We start from the raw sequence: 24,174 nt of genomic DNA on the forward strand, positions 1-24,174 counted from the left end.
CCACTGTGGCGCCGCCAACGACGCTGCTGGCCTGCACCTTGACCTGCTGACGCCACATTGCCCCGCTTTGCACTGCGACCCTGGTGTCACCAACAGTGTCATCTGATGACTTCACCAAGCTGCTGCTCACACTGCGACCTGTGGGCCCCGCACTCCGGCATCGCCTGCTCACACCACACCATGGGCATCCCTGACGACAATGTTCCTGCTGAGGAATTCAAGAAGTGAGGAGAAGGCTCTACTATGTAGTGGTAGGTCATTACACATCTTAGGAACAATGTAGTAGAAGGCTCGACCACCAGATCTGTTTTTTTTGTATCCATGAGATGTGTGCAAGTAGAAGTCTGGATGAGCGGATGTGTCTGCAAGATTTGTGAAAGCAGATCTGAATGTTGAGGTATGCTGGGCCAGTGTTATGTAGTGGCTTGAAAATGAGGATCATGAGAGATGAGCTCATTTGTGTATGGGGAGCCTGGGAGTTTCTTTTAGGTCTGGGGTGATGTGAGTGGTTTGTGGAAGGCTGTTAGTGAGTCTGGCTGCCAAGTTCTAAATGGCCTGGTGAGTTTCTTGTTGAAGCCGGCATAGAGGCTGTTCCCATTGTCAAGCTTGCTTGTGATGTGGGTGTTATTGACAGTCTTCCGGGTGCTGACTGGGAGCCTTTTGAAATTCTTTCTCAGCATATTCAGGGTATGGAAGCGTAACGTGGTGATGGCACTGACTTGGGTAGTCATGTAGAGTTTGCCTTCAATGACGATTCCAAAGTTCTTGGCGTGTCAATCCTAGCTCTGTTGGCCACCACCTGGAGTCCCATGGTGAAGTGCATTTCATCCAGTAGGTGATTCCAGACATACAGGCATAGAACTTGAACCAGGTACTGGGTGCCTTGTTGGGAGGGAGCGCAGGGCTATATGTTGATGTTGTTGAGAGTGGATGATGCTGGCTAGGGGTATGATGTTTGCTTTGAAGAGGGTCAGGCTCAAGGAGGATCCTTGTAAAACTCCACAGATGAGGTTATGGCATCAGAGGTGTACGGTGTCAGGCTAATGGGTCCTTCAAATCAGGAAGGAACGTATCCATCAGATTGCATGTCCTCGTACTCTAATGTCAGGTAGACGTTGGGTGAGGATGGAATGGGACATCATGTGAAATGTTGCAGAGAGGTTCAGCAGGATGACAGCTGCCGTGTCTCCTCCATTCAGAGTCATTCGGAAGTCATCTGTGGCGGTGATGAGGGCAGTTTCCTTGCTGTGGTTGGGTTTGAATCCAGAGTAAGGAGTATCAAGGAGTTGGTGTTCTTTGAGGTATTCAGTGAGGTGCCTGTTGATTTTCTTTAAGAGCTGGACGAGGAATAGTAGCAGGGAAATCAGTCTGTAGTTGGTGAGCATTGAAGAATCCATGGAGGATTTCTTCAGCAACGGGAGGACAGTTGCTTGTTTCCATGTATAAAAGAAATGTCACAGAAGAGGTGAAGGGGCTCAGAATAGGTGAGAGAATCGAGCTGAATTGTTGTAGTTCTCTGGAGTAGGCATGGTGGGGGCAGGGGTCCGATGGGGCCCCTGAGTGGATGTACTTCATTTACGACAGTAGCCATATGCTTAGCAATATAAACGATACGCACAGATGATGTCCTAATGAAGGTCATTGGCCGGACAAATTCTGTGCTAGCACTGCTCATTAAGGAACACAAATATAAGGGGGTGTCATGCTTCAAAGTCAAGTTACAGATATTAAAGTGAAGCTACAGAAATCACATATATAAAACTTCTCTTTTCCCAACAATCACATACCCACTCTGGAAGCACAGTTCTCATTCCAGTGGTCTGTTGCTTCCCTGACATATCTTAACATACAGATCACTTCCTCCACACACCAAACCATTCAGGTCCGCTATATCCTGCTGCTAACAGAAATCCTAAAGGACCTGCAGATGTGGCACAAGGGGGGACTGCCCTGACTTAGAAGACTGCCTGTGAAAATGATGTGCTGCATCTGTTTTTTAAAAATACTCCCATATCATTGTTCAACAGGTTCCAAAGAACATTAGACTACTTTATCTGGGTATGGAAAAAGCCCAGGATAGGTATGTGACTCATGACACTAGAGCTTAGAGAGCGGGCCTCAACAACCCTGCCCAGGATGATATTTCCAAGGAGTATAACTCCACTAAATGGTGGATACAAACAGCAATGGTGGTTCTTCGATCAGAACATAGGGGGAACACAAATACTGCAACTATCCTTGCTAAGGCAGGCAAACTGATGTTGGGACGCTTTCTCTTTTAAGTCACAATGGTGAGGCTAGCAGTTTGGGGTGAGGTGGTCTGACGGTGAGTTTACAGTCTTGTCCATCCCTTGTAATACTATGTATTGGCAATCCTGACTTTAACACATTTTCTACAGTTTCTACAGATCAATTAGGATTTCCATTTAGTCAGCATGGACCTCAGAATATAGGGACTCAGTTCACAAATACCATCAGTACATGCTGACAAGATTCCTAGCTAGCTCACAGTGCCCTATCTGAACTCCTAACCTTACCAGGCTACCAGACAGTATCAGCAACCTCAAACATAACCACTCTGACTCCCAAGGACATTTTAATTGTTACATTTGCATGTCTAAGGTGCACACAAGAAATATATGAAATTGGTTTTTCAAACATTTATTGAAACAATTGTATTCTGGTATAGAAAGCACAAGCTGCGATTATTAGGCAGATGAAACAAAGCAGGGTAACCAGCATGACAGTAAAAAAAATAAGCAATTCAACCATGGTAATTTTACTATATTGTTATAGTCCCATCTGTAGTCCTATCTGTAACTACCTACACTATTGAGAGCAAAGTGGGAGTACCCTCTGCCAGATCCATTGGGACAGCCTAATCCACAATACTATGTATTATGTGCCAAAAATCCAGTCTGATGTAGTGTAGGCTATCTTCCTTTGCAGGATAGAGGCCAGAGTCTGCAGGGCTGCATCTTGGTTACAGTGCACCGCATTCCAGGATAATCCCATCAGAAGATAATCTCTGCTGACTGTAGCATAGAGACAGTTTTTATAATGAATGTACTGTTCATATTGCTCTGTGTCAGAGGTGCAGACCTAATGTTATGATTTCTCTGTAGCTTCCGAGCTGTCCTCAATGGACATTCATGATACTAGAGCATCACGTTGTGTGTACTCAGCTTTCGACAGTGTACAGAGATTGCATGGTGGCAGTGTTTACTAGGAATTAATCTGAAACTACAGTGTCTTCTAGGCACATTGTTTTATAAGTGTAAAAGCATGTAAAAGGTCACTATCAGAAAATATGTCAAGCTACAATGTGCAATCTAGAATGGAGACCCTGCCCTAATCCGCTTCACCACACCCAGGGATGGATGTGCAGTACCTTGCCAAATGACGATTTGGATATCTTTTGTTTACTTTGTATGTGGACCATAGCTGATGGTACTGAAGACGTGGGTACATATAACAGCAAGCATATGTAGATGCATTCAGTATGAGCATAAAAAAGGAGAAACCTTTAATGAACTATGGAGGGAATTATTATAGTCAAACTCTGCAGCAGAAGTCCATTGTTTCCAGTCTTCCTGATTATTAAAGAAACTTTGAAGAAATTGTCCATTTGTTTAATTGACTTTCTCTGTTTGACAACCTGAATGTAGATGACAACTGTTTAGCTTGCACGATTGAATCCCCACTGTTGTGAAACGTGTGAACCAGAACTTAGACATAAAAGACAAACATCTATGTGAAACAGTGATTTTAGGAAACATATGAAGTTTCACTACCTCCTTAAAAAACCCTTTTTGAGTTCTTGTGCAGTTGGAAGTTTGGTTAGAAGAACAAAATGGCCCATCTTAGTAAATGAGTCATTCATTATCTGTAGCGCCATAAACCCATTGAACATGGGAAATTCTATGACCACGTCCATAGATGTTGTTTCCTGTGGGAAAGTACGTAACAACCCCCTGGGTTTTCCTCGTTCATGTTTGGTTTGAATATAAACAATGTACATTTTCACATAATAGCTAACCATGTTTTTCATGTTGGGCCACCAAGCAACAGGACTGAATTGTAGCTTGATATGTCTTTGATTCCTTTTGACCCTATTTATGTTTATCAATTGCTTAATTGGCTCATTTCATAGTGGGCAACTAATACAGTCTTTCTCAGAGAGGTGTCTATCACTAGAAGAATGGCTGGAGCTGGATGTTTCAACATCTCTTCTGAAGTGCATGACAAAGCGTCAGCTTTCCAGTGACTATTTCCAGATCTGCAAATCATGTTAAAATTAAATCTAGAAAAAAAGCATTGATCATATTTGTGATATTTGCATAGACTTTAAAAATCAATGATTTCTGTTGTCTGGCCACACTATGACCGAAGGATTGGTCACCTTGAGATAATCACTCCAGTAACTAAATGAGCCTTTAATAGCCAATAGATCTCAAGCTTAAATTATATAATATTGCTCTGTGGGTCAAAGGGGTTAAGAATAATAATCTACAAAGGTGCAGGTCCTCCATATGTAGATTTCACTGTGAAAGAACCATACCAATCGCTGAAGCTGAAGCATCTGGTATCACAATCAAAGGGACAGGAACATAGGGATGATATATAATTGGTGCTGTAGTACAGGCATGCCTTAATTTAATTTCCAAAAGGATTTTTCTTGTTTTCTCTCTCCATATGAATTTCATCAGTTTTTGTGTCTGTCTTTTGATTGGAGCACTGACAGATGAAAAAGCTGAAATAATTTGCCTACAAAAAAATAGCAAATCCCACAAAATGTCTTTTACATTTTTGAGTGTAGGCCATTCTATGATTGCTACACTCTTCATTGTCCAGATACATTTTATAGGTAAAGATGGAATATCCCAAAAGAAATTCACCATTCACCTCAATCAAGCATTTAAATAGGTTGGCATATAGTCAATGTTTTCTCAGCCATCGCAAGTCCTTAATTACGTCTTGACCATGTTCAATCCTGGAATTAGATTGGATTAAGATATCATTCATAAATACAACAACAAATTGATTTTAAAAAACGTGAGCAATACAATTGATGAAATGCTGGAAAATCACATTGCATAGCCTGAATGTCATTACCAAACATTCACAGTGACCTTGTTTTGTATTAATGCTGTTAACTAATGTGAACCAGGATATGCACTCCTCTTAAATCCAACTTTGTTAACCACTGGTCTGTCTTGAATTGGCTTAGTTAAATGGCTATAAACTGCAAGGGATGTCTATTTCTAACTATAGGAACATTTAATTATCTGTAATATGCATAGAGGTATTTCATTGTGTGGTTTTGGGACAAAGAAATTGGTGGCCCCGCAGGTGATGCTGAGTGTCTTATAAATGAAATGTGCCAAGTTATCTTCAGTGAACTTTTGTAAGTCTTTTCCTTCTCTCTGAGTAAGGACATAGATTCTTCCTTGCAGCATCCTTGCCTCAGGGACTTAGGCAAAAGCACAACTGTGATCTAAGGCTAAATCTTCAGCCTGCCTTTCAAAAACCCATCAGCAAACTAAGCATATTACAATGGTAATTTCTCTTCTATGCCTGATGTCTCAGTGCTTACTGTCAATGAAACTCTTAGGGGCATATTTACAAGAAAGTGGCACATTGGTCCACTTCTCTTGCGTCGCCCCTGCCCCACCTAATGGCACCATTGTTGGACCATGCATACAATATGGTGCACCATGGCAGTTGTTAGGACAATAGCGTCGACATTTTTGACACTATTGTGGTGCTTTTTCTGCACTAGCGTCAAATTTTGACGCTAGTGCAGCAAAGCATACGGAGGCCCATTGATTAAAATGGGTGCTTCTTTTAAATGTCTGTTCTGAGCAGGCATTAAAACTGATGGAAAAAAGGTGCAGTGAAATGTTGTAAATTTAACTGTGACATTTTTCCAGGCCTCCCTGTATCGGAACTCCCTCCTTACATACATTATGCCTGGCAGAGGTATAATGTGTCAGAAGGGTTTACAAAGAGGCGCAATGCGAGCATTGCGCCACTTTGTAAATATGGTTTGGGAGAAAAGCCTCCTTAATGCTACCTTCACGTAAAAAAAAAATATGCTGGGGTGGCGCTAGGTGCTTGTAAATATGGCCCTTAGCATAATTGGAAAACAAATATTTTGACAGCATTCAGTATCAAAAGATATAGGGCCTGATTCTGACCCCGGCGGTTCCTTACCGCCGGGGCCAGGGTCGGCGGGAGCACTGCCAACAGGCTGGCGGTGCCCCGCAGGGCATTCTGACCGCAGCGGTTTTGCCGCGGTCAGAAGTGGAAAACCGGCGGTCTCCCGCCGGTTTTCCGCTGCCTGGGAATCCCCCATGGCGGCGCAGCTTGCTGCGCCGCCATGGGGGATTCTGACAGCCCATACCGCCATCCTGTTCCTGGCGGTTCTCCCGCCAGGAACAGGATGGCGGTATGGGTTGTCGTGGGGCTCCTGGGGGCCCCTGCAGTGCCCATGCCAATGGCATGGGCACTGCAGGGGCCCCCGTAAGAGGGCCCCACATTGTATTTCAGTGTCTGCATTGCAGACACTGAAATACGCGACGGGTGCCACTGCACCCGTCGCACCTTCCCACTCCGCCGGCTCAATTCTGAGCCGGCGTCCTCGTGGGAAGGCTCTTTTGCACTGGGCTGGCGGGCAGCCTTTTGGCGGTCGCCCGCCAACCCAGTGCAAAAGCCAAAATACCCTCAGCGGTCTTTCGACCGCGGAGCGGTATTTTGGAGTTGGGGAAGTCTGGCGGGCGGCCTCCGCCGCCCCCAGACTCAGAATGACCCCCATAGTGGCCTGTGTCTAATCTATTCTAATGTTCTGATTGTTGCACCACTGAGTACCTACTGTATCAGCATATGTTGGTGTAGTAGTGATATCAAAAGTTGTTATTCCAAAAAGTCCAATCAAAGAAACTGTCATCAGATTTATAGTTTCTTGAAAAATATCTCCAAACATCAGATGGGATCCATCCATAGTCGAAACAGACTCTCTCCTTTCTCTAAATATTAGAGGCAGATGATTATCTGAAGCAAATATGTTATTCAAGAATATTCCTTAAGCTCCAGAATCAATCAGTCCAAAAAACTTCACAGAACTTGTTTGTAACAATAATATCACTTCCACATACAAATTAGATTCAGTAAAAGCAGGATGAACTGGATATACCCTCTTATTTATGACTGAGCGTTCAAGTTTCCCAATAATTGTCATTTTGGATCTCATCTATAGCTTAAAAAATAAGGAACTTCAGGAGGTTGACTATAGATTCCATTACTTGGCAATCTGCCATGAACCTGAACAGAAACTTGGTAGGCTTCACAAGCCATCGGTGACTATTGTTCCCCAGTTCCTGAATGTAATATAAATTTAAGAATTATATTCTGGAGAAACAAGGAAAAGGGGCATACACGGGAAAAACACTGGACTTCTGGTAAGAATCCTGATGGGACGATTCTTATATGGTCACCATATGCCTGTATAAAGACAGTGAATTAAAAAAGTGGAAATTATGTAAAATAGACAATTTAAGTTCACCAACAGTATGTATACGGTAAGTAGAACTCACCATTATAGGTTGCTCTGTAGAAGCAACCAAGGAGAAAAAACTGTGGAAGTTCTAGAAGAGGAATCAAGTTGAACAAGAGAGAATCAGTTGCTGGTATGTACGAGTAAAAAGGGAAATGAAAGGGCATCAGAAAAACACAAAAAGTGCTGTTAAGGAGGTCAGGTGCGTACTCTGCGAATGAAGAAAGCCTGTCAACAATGAACTGTGCCAGACATTGTGGTAAATGATTAGCACCCTTTTATACTGTTGTCTTGGTTCCTGCTTCCTCCCTTAACCCAGAAGTAGACATGACACCATCTTGGATTGGAAGAGGTAAGTTGATCTGGTAAGGTCAAGCTGCTATGTTACCTTGAGTTGCATGCCTTTACAGGTGATACTTTGCTAATCTCCAGTCCCCAGTTTGGCGACTTTTCAAAAAAACTTCTCAGTTAAGTCTTGCTTGTTGTTATTCACCTGGCAGAGACCCTTCTTATGCATGTGAACCCAACTTTCCTTCCTTTATTTCTTAGTGTCTGCAGACCATTCATACCTGTGATTTCTTACAGTTTAGGGAAAACACATTTAAAAGTTCCACGTCATGTCACCACCTCCAAAATGTTAATATTTCTTGGCCAAAGCTAATGACCTTGCATAATGATAGTTTTAGATGAGTTCCAGTGATGGTGCAGCTATTGTATTATTCCTCAAAATTGGGGTCCTGTGTCTGGGAAACAGTTAGCCCCATATATAACCAATGTTTCTTGACAATTTGTAGGATGGAGGCAATTAGTCTCATTCCAAGCCATCAACTGTGAGGGCTGGGCATATTCAAGCACAAACTGTTCTGGTGCTTCAGGAGAATAAAGAGAGCTGCAATTGAATCCATCTCTTGTTGAGTTTGTTTCCATACAAAACTAGTCAGGATTTGTGAGAAGCAATCACTTGTCATGTTGATTTCCATGAACAGTCCATTGTGCAAGAGCCCTAGCCAGCCAAGAGTTGGAACCCTGTTTATCTTGACTAATAGTCAATAAATATGCCAAGCCTAGAGAACTGTTGTTACAGGGAAGTAACCTTTCACTTTAATCATTATGTATCGCTGGAAAGCCTTTGTCATACCTTTCATACCTGTATAATCCCAATTCTTATACAGCTATTTGTGTACATTCAAAGCAATGTTTGTCTCTGTCTCCAGATCCCAAAGTCCTCATGCAGTGAAATGTGCACTGTGGGCTTCAGAAAATCCACTCGTGACGGCCAAGGAGTCTGCTGCTATGACTGCATTCCATGCTCTGATGGAGAAATTTCCAACCAGACCGGTGAGCTTAGATGGCCCCACCTAAGAGAGAAGTCATTTTCCTCAATACATTCTGCACAATATGAAATAAAGACATACTGTGTGGGCTTTTGTACATACCTCAGAAGTCAGTATCTCTAACTGAACCAGACATGCAGGGAAAGACATGTATATAGAAACTTAAGAAGAAAATCTGTCAATAGGAGTCACTAGAGAAGGTTGTCATGTATGTGTGTATGTGGTATTTGTATACCGTGAACCTAGCCAAAAGGAAGTGATGTATAGGGTCAAAGGTAGAGGTAGGGTCAGCACGTAATTATTGTGATGACTGGGTTCTGAGCGTGGTATTGTGCTGTGATGTAGTGTTCTATAAAGAGGTATGTCTGCTTCCTAAATTGAAACAGGGTTGCTGTGGCCCTGATGGATGCAGGCATTTATTGCAGTTCCTGCGATCCAGATACCAAATATTGGTACCAGGTGGACTGCATGGATTGAGATGTTCGATGACTTCATAGACAACCTAGAAGAAGTCAATGATAAGAGAATCATTAGGAATTTATAGAACCTTGTAGGTGATGGAGTTAAAGAAAATCTTGCAAACTGATGCAGTATCATACCGTCAGAACAAAGACGCGTTGAATACCAAATTCAATCCGATGCCAAATGTAGACTATGACAGATACATTTTCAATCAAGCAAGACAGTAAGATGGTGAAACAATGGATGAGTTTATTAAATGACTAAGGGCCTCATTCGGACCCCGGCGGGAACCGCCAGAAGACCGTACCGCGGTCAAATGACCGCAGCGGTCATTCTGACTTTCCCGCTGGGCCGGCGGGCGACCGCCAGAAGGCCGCCCGCCGGCCCAGCGGGAAAGCCCCTTCAACAATGAAGCCGGCTCCGAATGGAGCCGGCGGAGTTGAAGGGGTGCGACGGGTGCTAGGCAGACACTGAAAATCATTATGGGGCCCTGTTAGGGGGCCCCTGCACTGCCCATGCCTGTGGCATGGGCAGTGCAGTGGCCCCCAGGGGCCCCACGACACCCGTTCCCGCCATCCTGTTCCTGGCGGTTTTTACCACCAGGACCAGGATGGCGGGAAGGGGGTCGGAATCCCCATGGCGGCGCTGCTTGCAGCGCCGCCGTGGAGGATTCTCTGGGGCAGGGGAAAACCGGCGGGAAACAGCCGGTTCCCCTTTACTGACCGCGGCTTTACCGCCGCTGTCAGAATTGCCCCTGAAGCACCGCCAGCCTGTTGGCGGTGCTTCCTCCGTCCCCGGACCGCCAGGGTCGGAATGACCCCCTTAATGTATTCTTCAAAAACTCTAAATTCAGTGAATTTAATTATGAAGAAGCTATAAGCTTGAGAGTCATCGATGACTGTTTGTTGGACTCTTTCAGCAGACACATGTTGAGTGACACTTTCAGCTTAGACAAAATGATCATGCCTGTAAGAGATGATGAAAGAGCAGAACAACAAGCTGCTGATATGGAAGCTGGAACAGCAAAAATAAATCACTATAGGTTATGAAGAGCAAGTACAAGTGCCAAGCAGAAGCACGCAAGTCAATGTCTTTAAAGTAGAAATGTGATGTTTCTGATGTGGATTTTCATATCTACACCAGGATAGGTGTCCACCCAAAACACAAAAGTGCAAAGGCTGTGAAAAAGAAAGCCACTTCATAATAATTTGAAAGGTGAAAGAGAAACCAAATGCATAACGAGGAGAGAGTATCTATGTTCCTTTCTCGCCACGTCCACAAGGACAAAAAGCAACATAAGCTACGACAAGTAGAAACTTTATGAACTCGATAATCATCACACCCATCCTGCAAAGGCTCATCAATGCCATCATTAAGCGCTAGCAAAGAAGGTGGGTCAATCAGATAAAAAAAAAATGTATAGAGCGAGCTACTCACCCATGAGGGTCTCAAGGCGCTGGGAGGGGGGGGATCAAAAAGGATGTTTGATGAAGATGTCAACCAAAGGATACCAGGCACATGCAGAGTTGGCTGCATGCAAGGAAGAACAAATTACAAAGATAAATCATCAAACAGAACAACCAAGTTTCTTTGGACACTGCCCCTAGATAAGATCACAATAAAAGTTAATGGTTGCCCCTAAACCTTCATCATAGACAGTGGTGCCTCGATTAACATCATGCCAGTTGAAAAGTTTAATAACCTGTATCCTGTGCCACGACTAACTCCGTCAAACACGAAGGTATAAATGTGGGCTGCTTCTGAACTATTGCGTAGTCAATGATCATTCACATCAACCATGAAATACGAAGCAGTGTCCGTGCGAGAGCCAATTCATGTATTTCCATGAACTTTATTCAGTGCATGCCTGCTCAGCTTTGCCACTCCTGCTGACATGGGACTTCTATCTCTCAGTTACAACTTACACACTCAGTTTGAAATTGTAAGTCAGTTTCTGTTGTTATTCCATAGCCTTGGAAGACTCAAAACAATGAAAGTACAACTTCACATTAATAAGAACATTCGCCCAGTTGCTCAGCGGCACAGCAGAAATGCCTTTCATTTGCAAGAAGCTGTTGAGAAAGAACTGAAAACGCTGTTGAAGCATGACATCATCAAGCACTACATTGGTCCTTCCCCATGGGTTTTGCCCATAGTGGTGGTGCCCAAAAAGGACAGTGGAGGTGCTGTGTGCATCTGTGTTGACATGCACCAGACTAACAAAGCAATCAAGAAAGACATCCTGGTCCACACATAGAGGATTTGATTATGCAGTTGAACTGTGCCAAAGTCTTCTCTCATCTTGACCTGAACAAGGGATATCACCAACATGAGCTGGAAGAGAACTGCAGGTACAGTACCAATTTTCGACTCTTGTTGGTTTGTCTGAATATAAAAGACTGAGCTTTGGAGTGTCATCAGCTGCAGAAATATTTCAGGATGTTATATTTCCCATAATTCAACAAGTCATGCATGCTTTCAACTACCGTGATAACACACTGGTGTTTGGAGCAGCAAGGGACTAGCATGGCAAAGCTCTTACATAAGTGTGTAAATTACTCAATAATGCTGGTCTCACTCTGAATGCAGCAAAGTCTGAGTTTCAAAAGAGCAAACTTAAGTTCTTGGGACACATATTCTTTGATTGGGAATGGTTCTGACCCAGATAAAGTGCAAGTGCTGTCAGCTACTTCCCCCCAGAAGATATCATCATGCTGCAATTCTTCTTGGGCATGGGCAGTTATTGCATAAGGTACATTGATGATTTTGCCACTTTGAGTGCTCCATTGAGAGAGTTGACAAGATGGGACATTCCTTTTCAGGTGTCTGTTGAAGGAGATCAGAGTTTCAAAAGATTAAATCATTTACAAAGAATGCAAATAAGATGGTGTATTTCGACCTCAATATACATACCGAGATCACTGTAGATGAAAGCCCGGTGGGGGCAATCCATGCTCAGCATTATGGTCATCCGAATGCTCAGAGACACATTGTGGTCTATGACAGCTGAAGCCTGTCTGACACAGAACAAGTTTATTCTCAGCAGGAAAAGGAGACAAGAGCTTTTGTCAGGGCCTGCAAACACTTTCATGTGGTTCTATATAAAAAACATTTTACCATCATGACAGATCACCAAGCGCTACTCACTATCTTCGGGAGCCTGAAAGCCAAGATGCCCCATTGCATTGAGAGGTAGGAGTTGCAAATGCAGGAGTATGACTATGCGATTGTGCACAAGCAGGGTAAAGATCAGAACCCTGTTGATCACTTTTCACAAGTTCCTCTACACAGACACAGTTTGACATCTAAAACAACTGAATAAGAAATCAACTTAAGTCCAGCATGCCAGCAGCCTGATCCATTGAATAGCTCAATACTCCTACTAATGCAATAAGAACATGCTGATTTGTAGAGACATTGGGGCAAATTTATGAAAAGTGGTGCTGCACCTAGTACAGCGGCACTTTTCTCGTGCCCCTTTGCGACCCCCTAACACCACCGTTTGTGCGCTGTATTTAATATATGGTGCACCATGGAGGTAGTTAGGGAACTAGTGTCAGAATTGTTGACACTCATCCGGCGCTGTGCAGGATTATCGTTAAAATGTTAATGCTAATCCTGCAAAGCTCATTGAGGCCCATTGTAAACAATGGTATGCCTCCTTTTAACGCCTTCTCTTAGCAGGTGTTAAAAGTGCAATTTTTTGCCTCACCTAAAGGGGGAATGCCCACTTTGCAAACATTATGCATGATTCAGGCATAATGTAGTGCAAAGGGTTACAAAGTGGCGCAATGCATGCATTGCACTACTTTGTAAACTTGGTGTGGTGATTTTGCCTTGTTGCGCCGCATTAGCGTAAAAAAATGGCACTGGTGCTCAAGGAGGTGCTATGGGGCTCTTGAATCTTCCCCATAATTTTAAATAAGTCATGGAAAAAGAATGTTTGATCTCTGGAAGATGACATTGAATTTCAAAAGTTTAAAAATGGAAGGCATTATGCTGAGAGGCTTGAGAATCGTCATATCAAAGAGCCTATGACATCAAGTAATTGAACTAGCTAATGAAGGACATTGTGGCATCGTATCCATCAAAAGAATCTTAAGAGACTGTGCATGGTTCCTATGCCTAGACAAATTAGTTGAGCGGGAACTGAAGGTGTGCCATATTTACGACACTCTTTCTTCTAAAGTGACTCAACATTCATTGGCAATGTCTGACCTTCCTACACAGACGTGGGTAAGAGTGGCTATCGATTTCTTTGGGCCCTTAGAGAACGGACATCATCTCATGGTGTTCACTGATGAGTATTCAAGCTTTCCACTAGTGGAGCAAATGCCATCGACCACCCATAACAAGGTCATTGAGTTGCTGGATGACATCTTCATGGTGGTGGGAATTCCTAGTCAAAAGAGTTTCTAGTCAAACTGAATGTCAAGCATCGAAAGAGCATACCTCCCTGGTCTCAAGCCAATGGCATTGTTGAATGATTCATGGGCACCCTCAAGAAAGTAATTCAGCAAGCAGAGATGGAGAGAATTGAATTGAAACAAGCCCTATGCCAAGCCCTACGTGCTTACCACTTAACTCCTTACTCCACAACTGTTGAGAGTGTGGATCAACCCTTGAATACTGACAGGGTTTGGACCCTGGGCACTTCTCGAAAATGCAAGATCAAATCAAATCAAATCATTAGCATTTATAAAGCGCGCTACTCACCCGTGCGGGTCTCAAGGCGCTAGGGACAAAGGGGGTGGTTATCGCTGCTCGAACAGCCAGGTCTTTAGGAGTCTCCGGAAAGCGGAGTGGTCCTGGGTGGTCCTGAGGCTGGTGGGGAGGGAGTTCCAGGTCTTGGCCGCCAGGAAGGAGAAAGATCTCCCACCCGCCGTGGAGCGTCGGATGTGAGGGACGGCGGAGAGTGCGAGGCCAGAGGAGCGGAGGGGGCGGGTGGGGACGTAGAAGTTGAGGCGTCTGTTGAGGTATTCCGGTCCCTTGTCGTGGAGGGCTTTGTGTGCGTGGGTGAGAAGTCGGAAGGTGATCCTTTTGCTGACTGGGAGCCAATGCAGGTGTCTCAGGTGTGCGGAGATGTGGCTGCTGCGGGGTACGTCGAGGATGAGGCGGGCCGAGGCGTTTTGAATGCGTTGTAGGTGATTTTGGAGTTTGGCTGTGGTCCCGGCGTAGAGGGTGTTGCCGTAGTCCAGGCGGCTCGTGACGAGGGCGTGGGTCATGGTTTTTCTGGTGTCGGCGGGGATCCAGCGGAAGATCTTGCGGAGCATGCGGAGGGTGAGGAAGCAGGCGGAGGACACGGCGTTGACTTGCTTGGTCATGGTGAGAAGAGGGTCCAAGATGAAGCCCAGGTTGCGGGCGTGGTCTGCGGGGGTCGGTGCGGTGCCGAGGGCCGTGGGCCACCAGGAGTCATCCCAGGCGGACGGGGTGTTGCCGAGGATGAGGACTTCAGTTTTTTCAGAGTTCAGCTTTAGGCGGCTGAGCCTCATCCAATCTGCGACGTCCTTCATACCCTCTTGTAGGTTGGTCTTGGCGCTGGCGGGGTCTTTGGTGAGGGAGAGTATAAGTTGGGTGTCGTCGGCGTAGGAGGTGATGATGATGTCGTGCTTGCGTACGATGTTGGCGAGGGGGCTCATGTAGACATTGAAGAGTGTCGGGCTGAGTGATGAGCCTTGAGGTACGCCGCAGATGATCTCAGTGGGTTCTGAGCGAAACGGAGGGAGGTAGACTCTTTGGGAGCGGTTTGCGAGGAAGGAGGCGATCCAGTCCAGGGCCTGGTCTTGGATCCCGGTGGAGCAGAGGCGGGTGATTAGGGTGCGGTGACAGACGGTGTCAAAGGCAGCCGAGAGGTCGAGAAGAATGAGGGCGACTGTTTCACCGTTGTCCATCAGGGTTCTGATGTCGTCTGTGACTGAGATGAGGGCGGTTTCAGTGCTGTGGTTGGTTCGGAATCCGGTCTGTGAGGGGTCGAGCAGGTTGTTGTCTTCCAGGAAGGTGGTCAGCTGTTTGTTGACGGTCTTCTCTATTACTTTGGCTGGGAAAGGCAGAAGGGAGATGGGGCGGAAGTTTTTCAGGTCGCTCGGGTCAGCCGTAGGTTTCTTTAGTAGGGCGTTGACTTCGGCGTGTTTCCAGCATTCGGGGAAGGTAGCAGAAGAAAAAGAAGAGTTGATGATGGTCTGGAGGTGCGGGGCGATGATGTCGTCGGCTTTGTTAAAGATGAAGTGCGGGCAGGGGTCCGAAGGGGCGCCGGAGTGGATAGAGTTCATGATGGATTTGGTTTCTTCCGTGCTGATGTGGGTCCAGTTGTTGAGGGTGATGGTCGGGGATGTGGGTTCTGTGGTGTTTGGTTGGGTCTGGTGTCCGAAGCTGTCGTGGAGGTCCCTGATCTTGCGATGGAAGAAAGTGGCGAGGGATTCGCATAGATCCTGTGAGGGCGTGACGGCGTTGGCGTTGGCACTGGGATTGGAGAACTCCTTGATGATGCTGAAGAGTTCTCTGCTGTTGTGGCTGTTTTTGTCCAGTCTGTCGGTGAAAAAATTCCTTTTGGCAGCGCGGATCAGGTGGTGGTGTTCGCGGGTAGCGTTCTTGAGGGCGGTCATGTGGTCAGCGGTGCGGTCCTTGCGCCAGGCTTTCTCAAGTGCGCGACAAGTTTTCTTTGATTCTTTGAGGGTGTCAGAGAACCAGAGGGGTTTCTTGGTGTTGTTCTGTCGCTGCGAGCGTTTGAGGGGAGCAAGGTTGTCTGCGCAGTTGGAGATCCAGTTTGTGAGGTTGAGGGCTGCGTCGTTGGGGTCGGTAGTGAGGGTGGGTTGGTTGGCGGCGAGATGAAGATGTACACCAATCAGTGCGATGAGCTCAGGAAACAGTCATTTATGAAAATGACTGGGTCCTGGTAAAACAGAAACAAAAGCGGAAAACATGTCGCATTTGACGCTGAACCTCTCAAGGTGGTGACGTGCAAAGGACACATGGTCAGAGCCCAGCATCCTGGAAAAAACACCCCTCAGGACTTGTCAAATTTCAAGCACCTCCCTCGACGTTCATCAGCTCCTACAATCTTCGATGAGACAACTCAGTCTGACAGTCCAGATCAAGCATCGGAATCTACACCTTTGGTACTTAACCAGAGTGCATCTCACCACCTCATACCACTCCATCTGGCTGACTAGCGTGAGTGCCTCGACAACTCATTGAAGAGATCTGATATGACTATTGTTTGTACTTTTTATTTAGCAAGGGGTAAGATGTAGTATTATGAGAGCAAGGGGCTTATTTACAAATCCAGTGGTGCAGGGCAATGCAGCAAGTGACCTTGCTGTGCTGCCCTGCACCACAGGGGAAAGGGCAAAAATGCACTGTATCTACACGATATGGTACATTTCTGTCCTCTCTCCCTGAGCAGGCACACAATGGACTGTCTAGCTCCGGGGCAGACAACCTTGCACCATGGTGCAAGGTTGACTGCACCGCAGACAGGATTGTTTCTCTGCAGGGACACCTTCCTGCACACAAAAAATCCATGGAGACTTTTTCCTCTTTCTATGTGTGCTGCACAATGCAGCACACATAGAGGAAAAAAGGAGGAGAAATAAAGATATTCCTCCTCGTTGCACTTCCCCTGGGGATGCATAAAGTTTTGACGCATTCTAAGGTTTACAGATTCTTCTAAATCTAGGAATGCGCCAAAACCAATGGGTGTTGCATGGGAAAACCCACTGCAACGCCTATGGAACGCCTCCCTGATACAGTGTAAGGTAACACAGGCACTTGCACTGCGTTGCCTTACACCATAACTACAAGGCCATGAAAAGCCACAGATAGTGGCTTTGGGTGGCCTTGTATTATGTATTATGGGCCTGCACTATGCACAAAAAGTGATGCACTGGCGGCACACAGGGCTTGTAAATAAGCCCCCGAGTCCGCTAGGACCCTTGCAGTTCTGGGCGGACATGGAAGAGAGATTGAGTAATCTGTTGGGAGGTGTCAAGGTGTGGTCGTTAACGGTTATGACATTTAGGGGGTCATTACGACCTCGGCGGTCTTTTCAAAAGACCGCCGAGGCCGCGGGAGACAGAATACCGCCATTGCCGGCGGTATATCTGTCTCCCTATTATGACATTTCCGCTGGGCCAGCGGACGGTAACAGTGTTACCGTCCGCTGGCCCAGCGGAAATGTCACATCAACATTGCTGCCGGCTCGTAATAGAGCCGGTGGCAATGCTGATGTGCAGCGGGTGCAGTAGCACCCGTAGCGTATTTCACTGCCCGAAATTCGGGCAGTGAAATGCGCGACGGGGCTATGCCTGGGGGCCCCTGCACTGCCCATGCCAAGTGCATGGGCAGTGCAGGGGCCCCCAAAGGCACCCCAATTCCCCCTACCGCCAGCCTTTCTATGGCGGTGTGTACCGCCATGGACAGGCCGGCGGTCGGGGACTCATAATCCCCAGGGCAGCGGTGCTTGCACCGCTGCCCTGGGGATTATGACCACCAGGCGGAATCCTGGCGGGAAAGTGGAGGGGCCGGCGGTATGGCCGTGGCAATTCCGCCACGGTCATAATTGCTGGCGGAACACCGCCAGCCTGTTAGCGGTGTTACCGCCAACATACCACCGGCCGCCAGGGTCGTAATGACCCCCTTAGTGTGTGATTGTATGCGGAGAAATAAAGATTTCTAATCAGGAGTTCAATGTGTGGCGTATTCTTTGCATGCTCCCGAGCTGAGGAGGATGCTACAATGGTAATGTTGGCTTTGTATGAATTAGAGAGGTGGTTGTTCATTGGTACCATAGAGATGGGGGAAACGGCCTTTTCTATGAGGTGAAGTCACGCTTGCCATAAGTACACAAGCATTGCCACGCTTGCCTGAACCACACACATACGTGTTTCAGGCTTACAGCGGGAACAGCAGGGAGAAAAAGGAAGCTCCGGATGCGGTGGCCGGGTACGTGAGGTGGGGCAGGTTGGGTTAGGGGGTGTATTTTCAAGGACAGGGTGGGGGAAGGGGCAGCTTTGAGGGAGTCAGGGTTGTTTGTTTTGCAGGGGGTCGGTGTTAGGGCTCAGGGTGGGAGGCTGGGTAGTGTTCAGGGTACAGTGGGGTTGGAGTGCAAGGGGGAGGGCAGTTGTGGGGCGCTGTTTTTGGGCTCAGAGTGGGAGGTGGAGAGGAGGTGAAATGGCAGTTTTGCTGGGTTGTTTTAGGTCTCAGGGCGGGGGGATTGTGGGCCAGGTTGTTTTTTTGACATGGGGTCTGTTTTTTCCAGGCTCAGCTCAGGGGAGGGGGAGAGGGAGGAAGTTTTAAGGGCAGGGTGGGGTTGGATGGGACACTTTGGGGGCAGTTTTAGGGCTCAGGGCAGCATTGGTGCTCTTTCTTGCATTCATACATAAAGATATGAAGGCCAGGGTCCGCATCAGTACACAGGGAGAGGTTTCAAGTGAAATTGAAATCAACAAGGCAGTGAGACAAGGGTGCATGCTGACCCCTTTATTATTATTTATTTTATACATCAACAACCTCCACCCCTTTTTAACTCATACCACCTCGGATGTACCTAAAAATTGGGAGAGAATCTATGATGGTCCCTATTGTATGACGATGACGCAGTCCTCATGGCACGCACCCCCAGGGCACTGCGTCAGTTTGTATTTGCCTTTGTGGATTTCATGACCTCATTGCATCTGCAGACAAATTTCACAAAGTTGCACGTTATGGCATGCAGCCCCAGACGTAAGCAACTTTTACGCCTTTTGATAGGGTCAAATCGCCTGAGTACCACTAGTACTTTTCCGTACCTTGTGGTTACCTTCTCTGCTCGAAGGTCTAGGGCACCAAATATTGTGCAGCGTAGAACCACATTTTCCAAGGCTACAGGTTCCTTATGCAGCCTCCCACAACCTCCGGGGCGGCCCTCTTCCCCCCCTTTACAAATGTATAACTCCCAATGTATTCCAATTGCCATGTATGGGGCTGAGGTAGGGGGTATTATGCAGTGTGGGACTTTCCAAAATGAGGAGAATAGGTTTTGTAGGAAATTCGTTTCTGTCCCCATATCTTCATTGCACTTTATCTGTCACAGTGAGCTTGGGCTTCTATATAGAGGATTGGATTAAAGCTCACCCTGTGCTACTGTGGCTTGAAATTTGGAGGAATGCGGAGGCTGCTTTGACAAAAGATATTGGCCCTCATTACGCCCCTTTCGGTCGGTGGTAAAGCGGCGGTAAGACCGCAAACAGGCCGGCGGCAAAAAAAAAATTGAATTATGACCGCGGCGGTATCCGCCACTTCACCATTCCGACCGTCATGGCGGTGATGACCGCTGGGCTGGAGATTTCGGTCTCCAGCCCGGCAGCTGTCACTAGACCTCCAACGGTATCAGGACCCTGCATACCGCCATGGATTTCAGGTGATTGGGAACTGCCATGAGATCCATGGCGGTAGGCACTATCAGTGCCACGGAATTCCTTCCCTGGCACTGATAGGGGTCTCCCCTACCCCCTGCTTCCCCCCACGAGTCCTCTCCCCACACCCCGTGCCCCCCTGCCGCCCCCCAAAGGTGCCACAACCCCCCTCCCCACCCTCACCCCAACATGCACATATACACATATACACCCCCACAACATGCACATACATGCACCCCTACACCCACACATACATCACAACACATACCCACACACATACAAGCAGACATGCACACCGACCGACCCGCACACATTTCCCATACACACAGCACCCTCTGCACGCATACACGCACTCACACACCCCCTCTACACACTCACACGTATACACCCATGCACGCACACAACACACATCACCCCCCCACCCCCCTCCCCTAACGGAGGATCAACTTACCTTGTCCGTGGGCCCTCTGGGAGGGGACGGGATCAATGGGGGCAGCTCCGTCACTAGCACACCGTCACCAGAACACCGCCACACCGAATCATGGGACATGATTCTGTGGGTGGTGTTCTGTTGACGTTGCGGTGGAGGTTGAGCAGCCTCCACTTTCCCGCCGACCACCAGTATGGCTGCTGGCGGCTTTCTGTACGGAAAAGGACGGAGGGCTGCCAGCGGTCATAATACGCGGCGCGGAAGACTGCCACCACTGGCTGTCTTCAGCACGGGGGTACCTCGGCGGTCTTGCAAAAAGACTACAGAGGTCGTAATGAGCCTGCCCCTTGATAGAGGACTTCACAAGTACTGTAAGATTGGAGTCAATCTGCCTTTTTGGACCCTATGTCTTGTAATAGTGTAAGTAAAAAGAAGGAAGAGAAAGCACTTTATGACTTTGATCATCTTAGGCGCTAAGAGAAGCGAAAGGGAAAACGATCTTTGCTGTATATTTAAATTTGACTGAATCTTATTATTCGAATGATTACCTTTGGTGTGCTTGGGGCTATTGGGTGCGTTCTCTTTTATTCCGGTTTAGATCTCACACAATTAAATATCTGTTATGCTTCCCATTGGGCTCTGTGAAGAACCTTGATAAGAAGCCCTGTCCCTGTGATGAAAAGTCAGGTCAATCAAGTATGATTTTACATTTTTCTGCAAGTTTCATCTAAGCTACACCAAACTTTTTTTAATGCCGCTTTTATAAAATTTGTTTTTTTTAATGTTAGACAATGTAGGCCTGCTCTTAGATTTTTACTGCAGCTTACTAACGATGAAGTTGTTCTGCACATTAGGTGTGCTGTACGAGGTGTGAAGGGGCACCCTTGCCACATTCCCTTCACCGGTGGGATGTCCCTCGAACTAGTTCCTGTTGACAAGGACCTTTGCTTAAGTATATTTGCAGTTAGCTGCTATCCACGTAAATATGTTTGGCCCTAACCCAATCACCTCTAGCACCTGAAAGAGGAATTCCCAACTGACCCTTTCAAACGCTATTTCAGCATCTAAACAATGTGCTGCCATTGGAAAAAGTTAGGTTTTTTAATCAGATGGAGAAATCAACAAATAATATCAGTGACTTGTCTCCATGGTGCAAATCCTGATTGGTCAGGGTCCATATGGTAGTGCATATGAGGCATCAACCTTTTCGCCAATGCCTTTGTGAAGAATTTTGCATCCGAATTTAAAAGAACTATAGGATAGTGGGCCTTACATTTATTTGCTGGTTTACTAGGCTTATGAATAAGAGTAAAATTTGCTGCCGTCATCGAGGGCGTAATGCTTCTTGACTGTATAAAAGAATAAACTTTACCAGGTGTGGCACTAGTTCGGGTGCAAAATGTTTATAAATGCTATTGGTGAGATCGTCCAGTCCTGTGCCTTATCAGGATGCATATATGATATTGCCTTCAAAACTTCTTCCTTCATAATTAATTATTCCTCTAGGCCACCTCTGTTTGCCATGGTTAATTATTTCAGATAATGCTTCACTTCCTTTACAGACATGGGCCCTCATTCTGATCTTGGCGGGCGGCGGAGGCCGCCCGCCAAAGTCCCGCCGTCAGGTTACCGTTCCGCGGTCGAAAGACCGCAGCGGTAATTCTGACTTTCCCGCTGGGCTGGCGGGCGGTCGCCTTCAGACCGCCCGCCAGCCCAGCGGGAAAGAGGCTTCCACGATGAAGCCGGCTCGGAATCGAGCCGGCGGAGTGGAAGCTGTGCGACGGGTGCAGTTGCACCCGTCGCGTATTTCACTGTCTGCGCAGCAGACAGTGAAATACATTTAGGGGCCCTCTTACGGGGGCCCCTGCAATGCCCATGCCAGTGGCATGGGCACTGCAGGGGCCCCCAGGGGCCCCGCGACCCCCCCTACCGCCATCTGGATCCCGGCGGTCGGACCGCCGGGATCTGGATGGCGGTAGGGGGGGTCGGAATCCCCTCGGCGGCGCAGCAAGCTGCGCCGCCTTGGAGGATTCAATGGGGCGGCGGTACACTGGCGGGAGCCCGCCAGTGGTGCCGGTCCGACCGCGGCTTTACCGCCGCGGTCGGAATCCCCATTGGAGCACCGCCGGCCTGTCGGCGGTGCTCCCGCGGTCCTCCGCCCTGGCGGTCTTTGACCGCCAGGGTCAGAATGACCGCCATGGTGTCTTCTTAGTAGGGCGCCATATAATATTCTTTGAAGGCTTGAGTTTTGCCTGCATCTCTACAAAGATTTGACTCTAGTTTCTTACAAGAGTATGAATTGTCCCACTCATTTGCTGCCCCAACCTCCTTGCCTGCAAAGAACCTGTTTTTTTGGCACGTTCATAAAATATTTGTCACAGGTATAGTAAAGCTACCTGGTAAAGTTTATTCTTTTATACAGTCAAGAAGCATTACGCCCTCGATGACGGCAGCACATTTTACTCTTATTCATAAGCCTAGTAAACCAGCAAATAAATGTAAGGCCCACTATCCTATAGTTCTTTTAAATTCGGATGCAAAATTCTTCACAAAGGCATTGGCGAAAAGGTTGATGCCTCATATGCACTACCATATGGACCCTGACCAATCAGGATTTGCACCATGGAGACAAGTCACTGATATTATTTGTTGATTTCTCCATCTGATTAAAAAACCTAACTTTTTCCAATGGCAGCACATTGTTTAGATGCTGAAATGGCGTTTGAAAGGGTCAGTTGGGAATTCCTCTTTCAGGTGCTAGAGGTGATTGGGTTAGGGCCAAACATATTTACGTGGATAGCAGCTAACTGCAAATATACTTAAGCAAAGGTCCTTGTCAACAGGAACTAGTTCGAGGGACATCCCACTGGTGAAGGGAATGTGGCAAGGGTGCCCCTTCACACCTCGTACAGCACACCTAATGTGCAGAACAACTTCATCGTTAGTAAGCTGCAGTAAAAATCTAAGAGCAGGCCTACATTGTCTAACATTAAAAAAAACGAATTTTATAAAAGCGGCATTAAAAAAAAGTTTGGTGTAGCTTAGATGAAACTTGCAGAAAAATGTAAAATCATACTTGATTGACCTGACTTTTCATCACAGGGACAGGGCTTCTTATCAAGGTTCTTCACAAAGCCCAATGGGAAGCATAACAGATATTTAATTGTGTGAGATCTAAACCGGAATAAAAGAGAACGCACCCAATAGTCCCAAGCACACCAAAGGTAATCATTCGAATAATAAGATTCAGTCAAATTTAAATATACAGCAAAGATCGTTTTCCCTTTCGCTTCTCTTAGCGCCTAAGATGATCAAAGTCATAAAGTGCTTTCTCTTCCTTCTTTTTACTTACACTATTACAAGACATAGGGTCCAAAAAGGCAGATTGTTCTCCAATCTTACAGTACTTGTGAAGTCCTCTATCAAGGGACAGGCTCATTACGACCTCTGTAGTCTTTTTGCAAGACCGCCGAGGTACCCCCGTGCTGAAGACAGCCAGTGGTGGCAGTCTTCCGCGCCACGTATTATGACCGCTGGCAGCCCTCCGTCCTTTTCCGTACAGAAAGCCGCCAGCAGCCATACTGGCGGTCGGCGGGAAAGTGGAGGCTGCTCAACCTCCACCGCAACGTCAACAGAACACCACCCACAGAATCATGTCCCATGATTCGGTGTGGCGGTGTTCTGGTGACGGTGTGCTAGTGACGGAGCTGCCCCCACTGATCCCGTCCCCTCCCAGAGGGCCCACGGAGAAGGTAAGTTGATCCTCCGTTAGGGGAGGGGGGTGGGGGGGGTGATGTGTGTTGTGTGCGTGCATGGGTGTATGCGTGTGAGTGTGTAGAGGGGGTGTGTGAGTGCGTGTATGCGTGCAGGGGGTGCTGTGTGTATGGGAAATGTGTGCGGGTCGGTCGGTGTGCATGTCTGCTTGTATGTGTGTGGGTATGTGTTGTGATGTATGTGTGGGTGTAGGGGTGCATGTATGTGCATGTTGTGGGGGTGTATATG

General features: G+C 46.9%; 1 protein-coding gene across 1 annotated transcript in view; it reads left to right on the plus strand.

The window, feature by feature from the left end:
- LOC138267095 (extracellular calcium-sensing receptor-like) overlaps positions 1–24,174 on the plus strand; it is an 85,369-nt gene that overhangs the window by 49,246 nt on the left and 11,949 nt on the right. Inside the window, exon 5 of the mRNA XM_069215943.1 lies at positions 8,770–8,893. Within this exon, the coding sequence (XP_069072044.1) occupies positions 8,770–8,893 (124 nt within the window). The remainder of the gene's footprint in view (positions 1–8,769; positions 8,894–24,174) is intronic.

Source organism: Pleurodeles waltl, chromosome 12 (genome assembly GCF_031143425.1).
Source record: "Pleurodeles waltl isolate 20211129_DDA chromosome 12, aPleWal1.hap1.20221129, whole genome shotgun sequence".
Classification (NCBI taxonomy): domain Eukaryota; kingdom Metazoa; phylum Chordata; class Amphibia; order Caudata; family Salamandridae; genus Pleurodeles; species Pleurodeles waltl.